General features: G+C 41.1%; 1 protein-coding gene across 1 annotated transcript; it reads right to left on the bottom strand.

Moving 5' to 3' along the window:
• Window positions 1–3,572: 3,572 nt before the first annotated feature.
• On the bottom strand, window positions 3,573–5,643 carry id3 (inhibitor of DNA binding 3). The gene is made up of 3 exons (XM_038728616.1): window positions 5,208–5,643; window positions 4,742–4,815; window positions 3,573–4,341 (listed from the first exon to the last, which is right to left on the bottom strand). Exons 1-2 carry the CDS (start codon window positions 5,505–5,507, stop codon window positions 4,762–4,764), a joined length of 354 nt encoding a protein of 117 aa, XP_038584544.1. The 5' UTR covers window positions 5,508–5,643; the 3' UTR covers window positions 3,573–4,341; window positions 4,742–4,761.
• Window positions 5,644–14,840: the final 9,197 nt, after the last annotated feature.

Here is a 14,840-nt window from a genome sequence, read left to right as displayed (position 1 = left end):
GTTTTTTTTTCAGGATAATTACAGGAATATTATGTACAAAACACATAGAATTTCCTGTTGATGTAATGGCGCATCCACAAAATTATTTATATTTGTTAGAGATATTTGAATAGGCTATTAAACTTTTCTATATTTTTTTAAAATAGCGAGGAACGGTTTTAACTAACTTTGACAATGTTTATATAGGCATATCAATTAAACATACTATATATTAAGGATAAAAATTATTTTCCTGGATCATTTCTATAATAAGAAAGTAAGAATATTCCACTTGATGAAAGTGTAATGTGGCCTAAGGTGCTACTGTGTATAGTCTGTAGATGATAATTGGATTCTCTCTGTACTACTCTTGCTTATTGGCTCAGAGGAGATATTGAAAGAAAACAACCCCTCCCCCATACACAGTTACCAGACCCCAGCCATATGACTTGACCCCTATTGGCCAAGGCAAAGAAGACTCCCAACCAAAGCAAACCAATTGTCATACCTCAATTTGAAATAGATTTAATATAAGTCATCAAATCTAAATATGTCCTGAATACCAAAATAAGATGCTTTATTCACTCAAGATAGTAGGCTACCTGATGACTTTATATACAATATAAAGGGCAAAGGGTGAGGGGGAAAGCTGATACAGTTGCCCGCTTATTACCCCTGGATTAGCTAAAATAATTCTTAATTGTCTATTGTATGACAAATAATATCACATGATATTACAACATTAAACAGAGACAAGACATACTATCAGATTTCAGTCATCGTATTGTGCAAGTTAAATCATCCCCACCCTCTGTTTCTTCCTGTTTCATACCGAATTACTGGACATGGGTGTCCAGATCCATATTTTGGTCAGATTGTGATCCCTTTTTTTGGGTTAATGGGGTCTTGATAGTAAATTAATAATAAAATGTTGAGGTAAAACATTTTTATACCTTTAATGCTTTTGTTCCTTGTCTTTTTTAGAGAGCTTGGGCTGATATGAGCTTGAAAAGCACAATGATACACTGGGTTATACACATAAAATTGACCTTTCTGATATGCCACTGTAAATCAGTGAAGCCATGAGATCAATATTATTTATTTGTCATTACTTGCCATTGAATACTCGTTTTTAAACTGAAAAAGAAATCCTCCATCAAGTTCACATGGAATTTAAATGGTGCAAAGTAAATATGTCATGTGTGTTTAAAGCCATACAGTGTGAAATAGCTCACGCTGGAGGCTTGCTACAGGGCAAGACAAATTGTGTGACACATGCCAAAACTTGTTCATGACACTGCTGCACTGATTCAGAGTTTGTTGTATGTTATTCGTGTCACAGATGAATTCTTTGGATTACATTTAGGCCTGAGTTGCTTTGTTCTTAACTTTATGCTTAGTGATCACTGTCTTCTATCAAACCAATTAGGATGTCTTACTAAGGGCCAGACGGTTTCATTTCTATGTCAAAGCAGCACTTGACCTGCAGAAGTTCTTTTTGACAAGTGCTTACATTCCAGGGATGACAGGAAGACACAATTTGTTGCATTCTCGTCCAACAACACCCCCTCCTCCCCCCACAAACACGCACACACACAAATGGTGCCGTTATTTTCAGGCTATCAAATGATCTACATATTCTAATGAAGAGGAATGCAGTACATACTATATCATCAATATATAAAATAAGTCATAATGTTTATTTTTGAGACAAAGTCAGGTGTTGATTCTACTCTATGACAATTTTTGCCCATTGTTTGTAATTGTAATATACATTAAGGTGTTATAAATTGTCCCCTCATTTGAATACTATAATGGAAACCAGCACACCGTATTTAACAACACCCTCGGTGTTACAGTGCAATTCAACACTTATTTACAGTCTCAACAATAAATAAATCAGAGTCAGCTTTATTGGCCAAGTACATAACACAAGAACAAGAACATTAGCTAGATAGATATGCAACTAAAAACAAGGACAACAAAGCCGAACAAAGACAGGCAAGGCAAGGCAAGTTTAATTGTATAGCACATTTCAGAAAGGCAATTTAAAGTGCTTTACATAAAACAGAAAAGCAACATATAGGGAAATATAAAAAAACAGGTAAACATAAACATTTAACTATAATGTACACGAAAATGTAAAAACCAACAATGAAAAACAACATATATGTCGACATAAAAGTCAAACTGTTTCTGTAAATACATATAGTAATGAAAATGCAATGATTAATGTAATAGGTTAATATATCTCATTTGAATATCGTGGAAAAGTTCATTGTGACCACCAGAACCAAGCTGAGAGATTAAAGGCTCAGGTAACCATTTCTGTGTTATAAATTCTTAGTTTATAATTTCCATGAGCGATAAGCCATATTCATGAAGAAAAGGTTTGATGTATTTCACTCTCTGTGTAATGAATCTAGAACATATGAAAGTTTAACTGATCAATCCAATTTTTTGAGATGCAACTGTACATGAAGTGGATGATGGGCCTACTGTATGTACAGTGCATGTATACATGACTATATGCAAATATACAGTGTGCTTGGTTTTATATTTGATGATGTGAAAAGCAGTATTTAAAATATGAAATAAATAATTTATTATCTGTAGGTACAGTGGATGTTTTAGTGTTACAGGGTTATTGACACTATGTGACTGGTCTTAATTGTTCATCAGAGAAAAGAAAGTTCCACAAGGTATTTAGTGCAAAGCGATATGAAATTATGTTCACGCCTATCTCCTAAAAATCTCTACAGTACTGTATGTCCTGAGGTGTTCCATCAGCTTGAAATCTTTATTCTTTGAGCCAATAACCCGTTTTTACCACTAGATGGAGCTGCAACTTCATTATTGACAGTATGCTGAATGTTAAAACTAGATCAGCTCTTCAGTATATTGGAGGCTCTGATGTTTGGTTTGTTGTCTCTTTTTATGTTAAGATTGGTAAGAATGTAAATACCAAGATAATCAAAAAACCCACAAAAAATGCTTTGTTGCCACTGATTATCCAGATCCACATGAGATGGTATATGTTCCAACATTTACTGCCTGAAATTCCAGAAGGTGGAGTAGTTTGGTCAGCTTTTGAGAGCAGTAAGTACAGTAACATTAATTTTCAAAACTGCCATTTATCACTAGACAGTTCTATTCTTTCTGTAGGCCTAATTATGATGATGCATGAATGCTGCATTACAGGTGATGCTCTTCAGCTTCTAACATCATTCAGGTACATGCTGATCTGGTGTCATGAATGATTACCATAAATTTGGTAATGGAGCTTTTAAGATTTATGAATGATCAGAATGGTTGGTTTATGATCACATAACATCCTCTCTTCTTCACCATTTAGAAAGTTCAACTGCTTTAAACTGCTGGTAAGTCATTCTTTGGAAAATTAATAGCACTCACAGGAAACTCCCTTTGTTTGATTTCCAACCACTCGACCTCAAGATTCATCTGAATACATCCTGTTGTATCAGCATTTCATTGTCATCCAAAGCCGAAGTCACGTCAGCGTCAAACTCTTCTTCCGAATAACACAACAATAGTTCAAACTCATTCATTAGTTCATAACACACAAGGCCAAACTGTTTCACATATTTTTTTTATTTCATTACATAAGGACATACATACTTACATACAAAGCGAACTTCGTAATAAAGAGTTTATGAAACTCACGGCACATTGTCTGTAGAAATAACACAATCCCTACAAACATTCACAATTAACTCTAGTATAGAGTTCTGATTATACCTACAAAAACCCCAAACTCCCATTCAGAAAAATTACCAACATCCAAATTGACTCACACCTTACATACCCACAGCAGATATGTACACATTTGTATGGAGCTGTTAAAAAGTCTCCAGATCATTAGAAATCAGATTGAGGGGGGGTTGGGTGGGATACTGGGATAATTAAGTGAGATGATGTAAGACTTTGTGTGGAAAGGGTTCAGGTTGTGGAATTCAACCCAAAAAAGGTTTGCTTGGAATGCAACACACACATACATGCAAAGAAAATAAAAGAACAATGTACCAATATTTCTATTTCTAGGGGATCCCAGGTTTTTGGGGGAGGGCATATATAGCCGGTCGCTTTCAGTTTCCAATCCTGGCTTCTGCTTTGGTGTGTTGATTTGTCTGTCCAGGAGCCAAAGAATGAGTCTGTTTTTCTTTCTCATGCACTACTGTTGATCCCTGCTCATCTAGGAAACAGTCCACTTTTTTCTTGTCTTTTCTTTCTTTAAACTCTCCACCTCCCTCCTCCTCCTTCTCTCCCAAATACCTATCCCACCCTTTCTGCCCCTCTTGTCCTCTTGCCCGGAGTGAAGTGGAGACATGTGTTTCCCTGCACCTGCATGGAGAGAAAGGAAGAAAAGTGAAGTCAGATCTCCTCTCCCTCTCACCCTCCCTCCCTCCCTGCAGAGGAGAGCAGACAGACTGGCGCCTAGCATGCAACTTTCATTAACCCCAGGCAGATAGCAATGAATCCGCTACACATTCACTGGTCTGTCTAATTGGGAACCATGGTGAATGTGGAGATCTTCATCTCCCAGCACATCAATGGCAACACTATTCTCGCTGGTATTTAAAGTTTTATTTTGAAGTTATTTCAGTTTGAAAGTCAAAACAAGACACTGTTGTAAGTCTAAGCTAGTGGCCCGAAGATATGATGTTCCCAAGCCCATTTATCTTGTGATTTTATTTATACAGGAATATATGAAGACTGATCATTAAATGATACATATACGTACCATAATATTTCATCCTCGTCCTAGTGGCACAACCGCCCTTCTTCTTTGGAGAAATTGCAAGTAAGATCCGCAGTCTGAATGGAAAGCAAAAAGAAGCAGTGTTAGACGCTGACACTCTTATTTTAATTGCATATAATCAAGAACAACTGTGTGTGCGGGGGTGGAACATATTTACCACAACATCACATATCAGAGAACAACATCTGCTACTGCATCACAATAGTTTCAAACACAATATCAACGCCATGCGTGCAAGGCAGATGCATATTGTGTTGCAAAGCATGACTGAGGGGAATCTCAAGTGGAAGAAACTTAACAAGCACAGAACAATTTAATTACGTTCCAGATCAATGTGGAGGTCTGTAGTGCAAAGAGCTACAGAGGAGTCGTTGTTAATGAATGTCAGCGTCTGCTGATGTTGAAGGACAAACATCAGTCCACCCTGCAGCCCCGCACCCCCCCTCACCTTTATTGACAAAACCATCTCTGGCGCGGCTGTGTCCTCCGCCTCCAGCGCGATCTGCAGGTCGAAGATGTAGTCAATAACGTGTTGCAGGATCTCCACCTGGCTGACCGACTCGTTCTGCGGGATGCTCGGGACCAGCTCCTTCAGCTTTGAGTAGCAGTCGTTCATGTCGCACAGGGCGCCCACAGGCTCCTCCAGACACGAGTGTTTATTCCGGGTGATGGCGAGACTCTGCTCCGAAATACAGCACACGGCCTTGTAGCAGCTCCTCACCGAGCGGACGGGACTGATGGCTTTCATGGCGGGGGAAAAAAACAGAGGTGAAACAATAACAGCTGCAAGACTCGGCTTGGTATTCGTGAATAAGTTCGTGATGGTTTTCCTTCTCTTGCGGTCTCCCTACTACTATCCTGAAAAGCTACAGTGCTCTGACAGCGTCTTACAGTTAGGTCTTTATACACTGCACGCCTGCTGACGCCCCCTTTCTCGCACCGTGCTCTGATTGGCCGGTGTAAATGAGCAAGCCCGTCCTCATTGGCTGATATCACCTTGTGGAAGGTTTGGAAAGAATGAGGAAATTAGACTGGGATGCCTAAAGGGGATTGTCAATCAATTAGTTACCTCTTTCAGGTGGCGGTATTCATTTGAAAGAGGGAAAGTTCTCAAAGTAGGACACGCTACAAGTGTGGAAGAATCCCCAGTAAAAAGAAGAATACTTAAATCCTAGGAGTAGGCTAATTGCAAGGAGGGATGGCTGTTTTAATTATAGATTTTACTGCAATTTATCCCTTTTACTATTATAAACTTCTAGAATTCCAGACAATGTCAAGAATAAAATGTCTTCTCAAATAGATATACTAGCATACAGATGCGCAATTTTATTTGGCTGCATGTCTGACTGTCTCAAAACTATATAGATATATTATTATACTTTATAGATAAGTAGATATCTAAACAGCTTATTTATTATTATTTTATAATAATAATAATTCACATACAAAAATAAAATGTTGACAATAGGATATCAATTTATATAGGTAAAAGGTCAGGTAAAGGTAAAGCTATTTTCTAGTTAATTGCTATACAAATTATTCTGATGATCATCATTAGATATGGACTACTGACTGATTATTTATGTTTTGCTTCTTGCTTTCTCATATAGCCCTATTGCATTTTGCCTATAACTAACAATAGTTACAACTCGCAAAGAATATCAAGGGTGTACTTCTGTTAAGGCTGTCAAGTCACTTAGCTACTGGTAAACTCTAACTTCCTTTGGGTGAAACAGTTTTATGAAAATGATATTTTAACAATTCCAAATGTTGTTCCATTTTAGTTTACATCAAAGCACGTCCCGTTCTGCTCCTATTTGGGTCTTATTTTCCCCTTTTCTCACAATCCTGTTTTGTGGAGGAATGCAGGCCTGAGCCAGCTGTGTGTCCTATCCCGGCCCAGCTGTGTTGATCTAACGCGCCAGTCCCAGACATGCTGGCGCCAGCCTCCCGACGTCATCCATTCACCCCGACGCGCACTCCCCTTTCTGGCAGACGGCCCGCCCTCCCCCGTCCACCACCAGAGGGGAGAGAAGCAGAGGCGCTCAGACATCCGATTGGCTGACCAGGTGTGTCACTCGCAGACGTGGATCTACGCCCCCACTCTTCCCTCCTCCCGTCTGCAGTTGTACTCATAGAAGTCAAAGGGAAAAACTTTCCAAATACTCCATAACTTGTGTAATGATGGGCACGCCAACATGGCCTGGAGACGAAGCTTTTCATGGAGAGTGACAGGAAAGCAGCGTTCAGTGACGAATCACAGTCAACATGCCATTAATGTTAAAACCAGGACAAATCCAAAACTAACCTTACACTGTCAGGTAAATTTAGCTTTACACTGTCAGGTAATGCAGTTATTATACAGTGGCTATAAAGAGGTTACTCAATGGTCCGTGGGTGCCAGAATTTATGTCATGAGACCAACGTGAACTAGGGAACCCATTTTAGGTTAAATTGTATTGTAATTTTGACGAGGATGTTGCTAAATTTGACAATGTGCTATGTCACATAAAAGGAGGACAGTTGTTTAAATATACCACACTATTTTAAGATGATTAGTAATTACAAGCACTTACATTCTTATCTTTGGTTTTGCACATTTGTGCGTAAATACGCACGCTAGAGATATCCTCCCCATTATGCAGAGGTTTAACAGATGTTCAAGTCACTGCCCTCGGCCTGGCAATCACCCCCCCCCCCCCCCCCCCCCCCCCCCCATCCTCCCCTAATCCGTTGACCCTGTATGACAAGTCACTCAGCTAGCCAGCTAGCTCACTGTAGAGCAAACCACAATATTGAACCGTGAGACAGGACTTCAGTCTAGTGCTATTTTAAAGATGTATTGTGTGAGCGATGCAGAGTATCCAAACAAGACTTTGACCTCAAATATCTTTCTTAAATATGTCGAGGGGAGGACAAATATTGCTCTAAATTTCCCAAGTCTGCTGGGAAAAGAATTGTTTGTATGTGCTGACTGAGCAAATTGCTGGGAATGGGTTTGAGCAAAACAAATTAGGCGTTTGGGATTACGGGCCTCTGTGTGGAGTTGACGTCAACATTATCCAACTTGATTGTGATGCTCCACAGAAAGCACTACTCCTGAATTCGTGGTCATTTTTAGGAGCTATAAGAACTATTTCTAGGATATCAAAAATGCCAACTGAGTATTTTCCTCCCATGACAGAGCTTGTCTGCAGATTCCAGAGTTCTCAGTGCGTAAATCTGTGCGAAACACACGCACGCGAACACACACTAGTGTGTCTGGGCAGGGATCAGGTGCTTGTCGGAAAGGCCCCGGACACAATCGGGTCTCTCTTTCAATGGATGGGAGAATTCCGAGCCTGGCGTCAGTGAGTCTGCCTCTCCCCCCTCCCTCCCTCTCCCCCCTCCCCGCTCCTCCGTGCAGCTGGACGCAGACAATCAAGCCATCAACAATCGCCATGCATAATTAGCAGCGCCCCCTCCCCTCTTCTCCTCTCTACTTCACTCTCTCTCTCAATTAAATTTCAATCCCCTATATTTTATTATTTTATTGAAGTAAAGAACACTGTCACATGATAATAAGAATAAACATCTGGTCCACTTCTATGGCTGAATGTGTGTGTGTGTGTGTGTGTGTGTGTGTGTGTTTGTGTGTGTGTGTCCATACATGCAAGGTCTAAATCTCACCCCTCCCCTCATTTTTTAACTCTCAAAGCACCTTCTCTCAACATAAACAATGTGTCTCCTATTACTTGGGGTAACAACAGAACTGTGTGTAGAGTAATGAGGGTCATCTAGTGAGGAGGAGGGAGGGAGCCAGAGAGAGGAGGTAAACCTACTGTCATGTGGAGAAGCAGTGTTGTATACAGAAGGGTATCTTTTTCATCCACAAGTGCAGGCCCATCTTGGGGTGGGGGTAATTAAGTGGCAAGAAACACACTGAAACTTAATTCTTTGCATCCCTGGTGTGTGTCATGCAGGATTCCTCCTCCTCTGCTCCCTGTTCTCATTCTGCCCTTCATCAAAGACGCTACAGTCTTCTCCATCAGCTTTGAACAGCCTACAGATCCCAAGCTTTTGTCCCTGGTTACACAGGCAGTGACATGACATTTTATGCACATTGTTGATTTGTACTGGCCACTTTATTATTTATGTATGAGTCTCTTGTTCAAGCCTGTGCATAATAACCTTGCTTGATTTTTTTTTCATGGGACAGTGCCCAGTGCATTAAGAAAGAAACTCACCCACGCAACGTCATTCATTGATTCATTAACCCACCCACTATGTGCCCATTCTGGCTGTTAGGATAGCAAACTCTACACACGAGGATCAGAATCATTCACGCATCTCTCCTGTATACGTTTTTCAGCAACTTTATGTCTATCACACTGTGGCTGTCTGGTTAATACTAAAATATACTGTATCTGTAATTGTATCCAATTACATCTGTGATTGCATTTGAACGCATCTGAGACATCTGGTGATCTGGTCAAAATCTGGTGGTGGACAAAATGTAAACTTAATAAAAACAAATTTTTTCCCACACATCCAATAAAAGCTGAATAGAGTAAAATCCATAACATCTGTACCTGTGTTGTGGTTTAAAATGCCACTGTATGTTTGAGTTTTTTCCTTCACGGTAATAGCAAACTCCGTTAACATGTGGTCACACATACATACATCAGCTTACTCGCGCATAGGGAGTACTACACAGCCAGTAAAACAGGTGCATGATGTCTTCTGTGGCTTTAGAAGAGCTTTGTCAAGTCTGAAGAAATACCCTTGCTGATGTTATAGTGATGTCATCAGGGTTATTGTGGCTTGGCCTTGGAGACTCCACATTCTTTGACACAAAGTCTGCGTTACAAGCTCAGGGTGTGGAATTTGAAAGGTGTGGGTATTTACCAGGCAGGAAGCATATAACAAAGAGATACTGCAGAGTTGCATTGTGGGAATTGATCCAGCAGCTTTGGAGCTTGACCCATGCTAGGGAGTAAAAATCAGGAAATCTTGGCCTCTGCTGCATCAATTTAGATCATCAGCGATCAATTGTTACATTGCAAATCCCCAACTTTATGGTAGTGTGAGATTTAATGATCGTTTTGAGGTTTCAGGTTTAAACTACTGTCTGTCTCAGCTGTCTTGGATGGACAGAAAGGGTGAACATGGCTTCTGTATATGTTTTGCCACTTAATACACTTAAAGTATTCCTGTATAGTGAGTACAAAATCAATTGATGGCAAAGTAGGTGTTCTATTAAATACCTTGACAGCATATAGGGAGTAGTCAGTTACATAAGGCAGTAGTTTCACACTACTGTGGCTGCCCATTGTGGGAACACTGCTGTTGTCATTATCATGTTGTCAGGTGGCCCTGTCTATGTCCTTGGGTGTGAAAACTTTATTAGTCCATGCAGTGCAGGTGGGACACATGTCACAGAAGGCCATAAAGCCCATGGCCACCACATAGGGCCAAAACAAGCTCACTGTAATGTTCAGTGTGACTGTGCGGGTGGAGAGGCAGCCAGCTGTTGGTCACACTATTGTTTTGTCGTTTTCATCGTCCCTGACTGGAACGGGACGTTTATTCTGCAGCCATCAAATGAGGATAAACATCTGGGTTTGTATAAGCATAGTTAAGGTCAGACATGATGATCATGGTTGGGGCCAGTTGGTGTAGGCGAGGGTGATATGATTAGTCATAACACCTTCCATCATTTCTCCCCAACAACCTGAAACAGGTTTTGAATTTGAAATTGTAATTTATCTGATGAATAACTAGACTTATTCAGAGTGCATTCTTCAGCCTGCCCATAGACTGTCAGGCAGTCAGAATGATTATTTACAGCCACTTTAGAGCTGACAGTGAACTTGCTGCTGTAGCCTCCCACTGGATGACCATTAATGGAAGCACTGCAGGCCCTAATCTCTCTTCTAAAACCATTCCTCTGTTTTCAAAACTGCAAATAAACACCAGAATGAGTGTCTGCAGACAGCACAGAGACAAATTGCCTGTGTCTGCTAGTTGTCTCCACATTGGCAGGGAGGGATTAGTCTGATCCACATCCAGTCTTGGGCTCTTCTCAGTGTGGAGCTACATCCTTAATCGTTAACCAAATTCAAGACCTACGCAACAATTTGCAGATGACTACCAGATGATGACCATAATAATTACAAAATGCTCCTTGTGTAAGTGCTGTTTTTACTGTTGTTTCGCAAGTGGGACATTTGTGGTAAATACACTTTAAACTCAGTTGAACTAGAATTTTGACCTTGTAATTATAGACCAAACTGTCTGGGTCCATACTTTGTGAGACCCCACACAGTGTGGCCTGTACATAAAGATGCAAAGAGTGTTTGAGAGTAGGATCCAAATCCATTCCAGCACTTCCATGGCTCCATTATACTCCAAATTACGTCCAGTTTGGCTGCTAAACTGCTGTTTAAAGACACCCAAGCTAGATGGAGGAGAAGCCTGCAAGCTGCAGTGAATAGAGATGGCCGAATTGGAAATAAACCAATCCCAACATTTTTGAGCAATAAAATGGTGTATTAAATTTCACTGAATCAGGTTAGATGAAAATTTTGACATTTCCAGCTGGCCAGCCCGTGCATGTTGAGGTGAACAAGGCAAAATGTGGCTCTTCGTTTTGTTCACAGACCCCACACACAACGCAAGTTCATGCATGTAAGGAAGCGACATGGACGAGGAGATTGGGTGGGGGGTAAGATGGAAAGATACAAGCAGGAAATTTGTCCGGGTGATCAGGAAGTCCAATGAAGAGGACAAGCTGAGAGAGGCAGAGAACATTAGTGTGGAAAATGACTGCAGGAGAGACTTGTGGGCGAGTGACAGGAGAAAGAGACACACAGAGACGGCGAAAGAAAGGGAGGGATTGAGAGAAAGAAAGACATGACGGGAGGGCTGCCGCTGCAGGGGTTCAGCTGGTCAGGCTTCACAGAGACACACACACAAACACACACACACACACACACACACACACACACAGAGGCCATTAGGTCCCTGGTGGGTATCTCTGCACCTGTGTGTGTGTGTGTGTCATGTGTTTCTAGGTCAAGTGGGTCCCTGAAATCTAAGATGAGCTGCAGCAGTGACTTTCTCCTTCTGTCACTGGCACTGTATTCTTTTAGTACTTTTTCTCTCCTCCAGCCCAGCACGTGAATGTAAAAATGGAAATATAAAAGCACGCATGCATGAACACACACACACACATACACACATACACACACACACACACACACACACACTTGCCACCCCTCATCTCTCTTGTCTCTTCCTTGTGCCACTAATGAATTCAAACACTGGAGATTGAGACACAATACACAGCTGATTCCCACAGCCCCCCCCCCCCCTTTCCTAATCTGGGTCAGTGGTGCCCCTTCTTGGTCACCCCTGGCGGAGTCCTCCAGACGGAGGGGGCAGAGTGGGAGCAGAGAGGTCTGGACTCTCAGTGACCTGATTAAAAGCTCTTACACAGACTACTGAGCTCTGTAACCAATCAAACACAACACACACCACGGGCTTGCTGGACTGTCTCTCACTCTGTCTAGCTGTCATGTACTTGTCTTCTTCTATTCTCTCTCCATTGAGTGATTTATAGTCTCTTATAAGTGATTGTGAGTGTTCTGTTCACCCCCATGCCCCCCTCATCCCCTCACAAACATGAACGTATCCTCTTCCTCCAAAGTGGCTTTAATCATGGTGGTATGATGTGCGCAGCATCATGGGACGGACATAAGGACTCAGGGAAAATGGACACTGTCAGCTGGTTAGCTCTGCATTGTCATGTTCAGCTGGGTATTATGGGGCAAGCCTTAATTGGGGTTTTGTGTGTGAAATCATCAAAAACACAAAAAACGTAATGTGTGTCTGTCTTTCAGGAGTTTTTTTTTTTTATTATTGTCCTGTCTGTGAACCATTTCAGGCTATGACCCAGGGTTAAGAAGACAATCTTCTGAGACTCATTGCACCTCAGTCGCTGCTGTTGATGCTGCTTATAAACAGTACTAAGCAAAAATGTGCGTAAAGTATTGTTTCTGAGAGTAAGTAACACAACCATGAGTCACTCCCAAAGAGAGTAACACTACCAGGAAATTCCTAAATCTGTTTAGCTATGTCTGGTCTGTGTGTATTGTTTTATGGACATTTCCGGCTAACATTCTCTGGCTACTCTGTAATTTACTGAAAATATCCTCTCACCACTAAGTTAAGAATCTGGCCAAAGTGGAGGGTCAAAGCCACTCAAGATTTCTAAAAATGTTGCTTCCTCCAAGTCCCCAGAATGGCCAAATGAGGAAAATGGTCTGTAGAAGCCAGTTTTCACAAATTTAAATGGCAACAGAGAAAAAAAGATTAAAGACTTAAACCAAACCAATATATTTTTATGTGAACGGATACAGTAAAAGGTTGGTTTACCCAAATAATAAAAAAACCCATGAACATATATTCTTACTTACACTTTTTATACATCTCAGAGATATCTACCTCCATGGAATCTCATGTGTGGTGCACACATCATTGAAGGAATATATCTTTAAGAGAAATGTGTCTTTACTGTTTCCTTTATTCTGGATAATCCATAGAGATCCCTGGAGTTCTCAAAGGGATTATTTCTTGATACAGACTTCTTCCAGTGAAAACTGTTCACAATGAGCTTTGCGAGTTATCCACAGTAATCAGGACATTGCTTCTGGAAAGACAAACTGCTGCTGAATGTTTTAAATGCAATTTCTTTGGTTTCGCAAACAAAATTCTATTGCCTCTGTGTATTGGGCTAGCTGCAGTAATCGTAGAGTGTGTCTTGGTAGTTGAGCGGTCTACGGCCATGTCAGAACGACATTAGAATGGCAGTATAAAATGCAGGTACCTCATTAATTCCATTGATACCACTGTATTGATGCACTGGGAACACTGATATAGGGCTTAGTTGAAAAAAAAGCAGCATACTGGACCTGGGTGAACATTTGTTGCACAACTATGCAAAGTCATCCAGCAAAGTGCTGCTTTAGCCAGGCAAAGACATGCATTTCTGGTGAATTAATTCTTCATTTGAACAGGGTATTTTTGTTTTTCACGCAATCATTACGGCCAAGAATAAAACCATTGCTGCTGTGATTACTTTATATGTATTGCACTTGTACCTGTAGCAACACACACACACACACACACACACACACACACACACACACACATTAACACAGCAGCTTTTTGTGTGTTAATCGCAGTGCTATTTTCAGTCTGAACAGCCGCTTAGACGCCTACGAAGTTCCCAGTTCAGTTCAAGGCAGGAAACTTTGTCATATGTCATCACCCCCCTCACACCCTCTCTCTCTGTTTACCATCTCTGTATATATACTACGTTAATATCACACTAAAAGGCAAAAGCACCATTTGTTTGATATCTCAAAAACCTGGGCAAGTCAAACCAAAATTATCTGCACGGCAGGACACCAGAAAAATAGTGAAGTCAGAGATAGAGACCACTGGGTCAGGCTGATGACCTCAACACAGTGAGCTCAGATAAAGATGAGCACTTCAAACACCACTGATAAGCTTCACAGTGAAGGACACAGAGCAGCTTCTTTGGCCAAAACAAGAGATAGGCCTGACAAAGCCCAGTTTATAAGAGGTGAGAACTAGTGTTTAACAGATACAAATCATCATGTCTCTGTATTGCATTCAGAAACGGCACGGGTTATGCTGACGAGCGTCAGCAGAGGATAAAAGTGTGGAGGATTCTGCCAGATCTCTTGTATCTAATCAGTGTTAAAAGTGACATTTTGTAACTGAATAGGCTTCAGCCTAACGTGACAGACAAACTATGGCAGTGTCAGTGGTCAACCAAATGTGTGTGTGTTCATTCACATCACAGCAGCCCTATAATGACTGTTTAACAACCTGAGTAGTGCTCACCTGTGTCAACGCGTTGAGTGACTTGAGTTAATTATTGTCCTCCAGACGTCTGCAAGGCCTCAGAGAGACAGAGAGATTACAGAGGACAAACTGAAGATTAGATCAGCCGAGAAGCTTCTTTTCTTTTCAGCTGCAAGACCAATCGATCTCAAAACTTAAGATCCAC

The sequence above is a fragment of the Micropterus salmoides genome, unplaced genomic scaffold (genome assembly GCF_014851395.1).
Source record: "Micropterus salmoides isolate LMB-PRFRI ecotype aquatic unplaced genomic scaffold, ASM1485139v1 Ms_hic_scaffold_19, whole genome shotgun sequence".
Classification (NCBI taxonomy): Eukaryota; Metazoa; Chordata; class Actinopteri; order Centrarchiformes; family Centrarchidae; genus Micropterus; species Micropterus salmoides.
This window is presented reverse-complemented; position numbering and strand designations above follow the sequence as displayed.

What these genes read in the sequence shown, in the direction of transcription:
- id3 (XM_038728616.1), bottom strand. Translation starts at nt 5,507, where the DNA reads ATGAAAGCCATCAGTCCCGTCCGCTCGGTGAGGAGCTGCTACAAGGCC. An exon ending in AGATGGTTTTGTCAATAAAG is followed by an intron (nt 4,816 to 5,207) that starts GTGAGGGGGGGT and finishes CTTTCCATTCAG; the next exon opens with ACTGCGGATCTTACTTGCAA.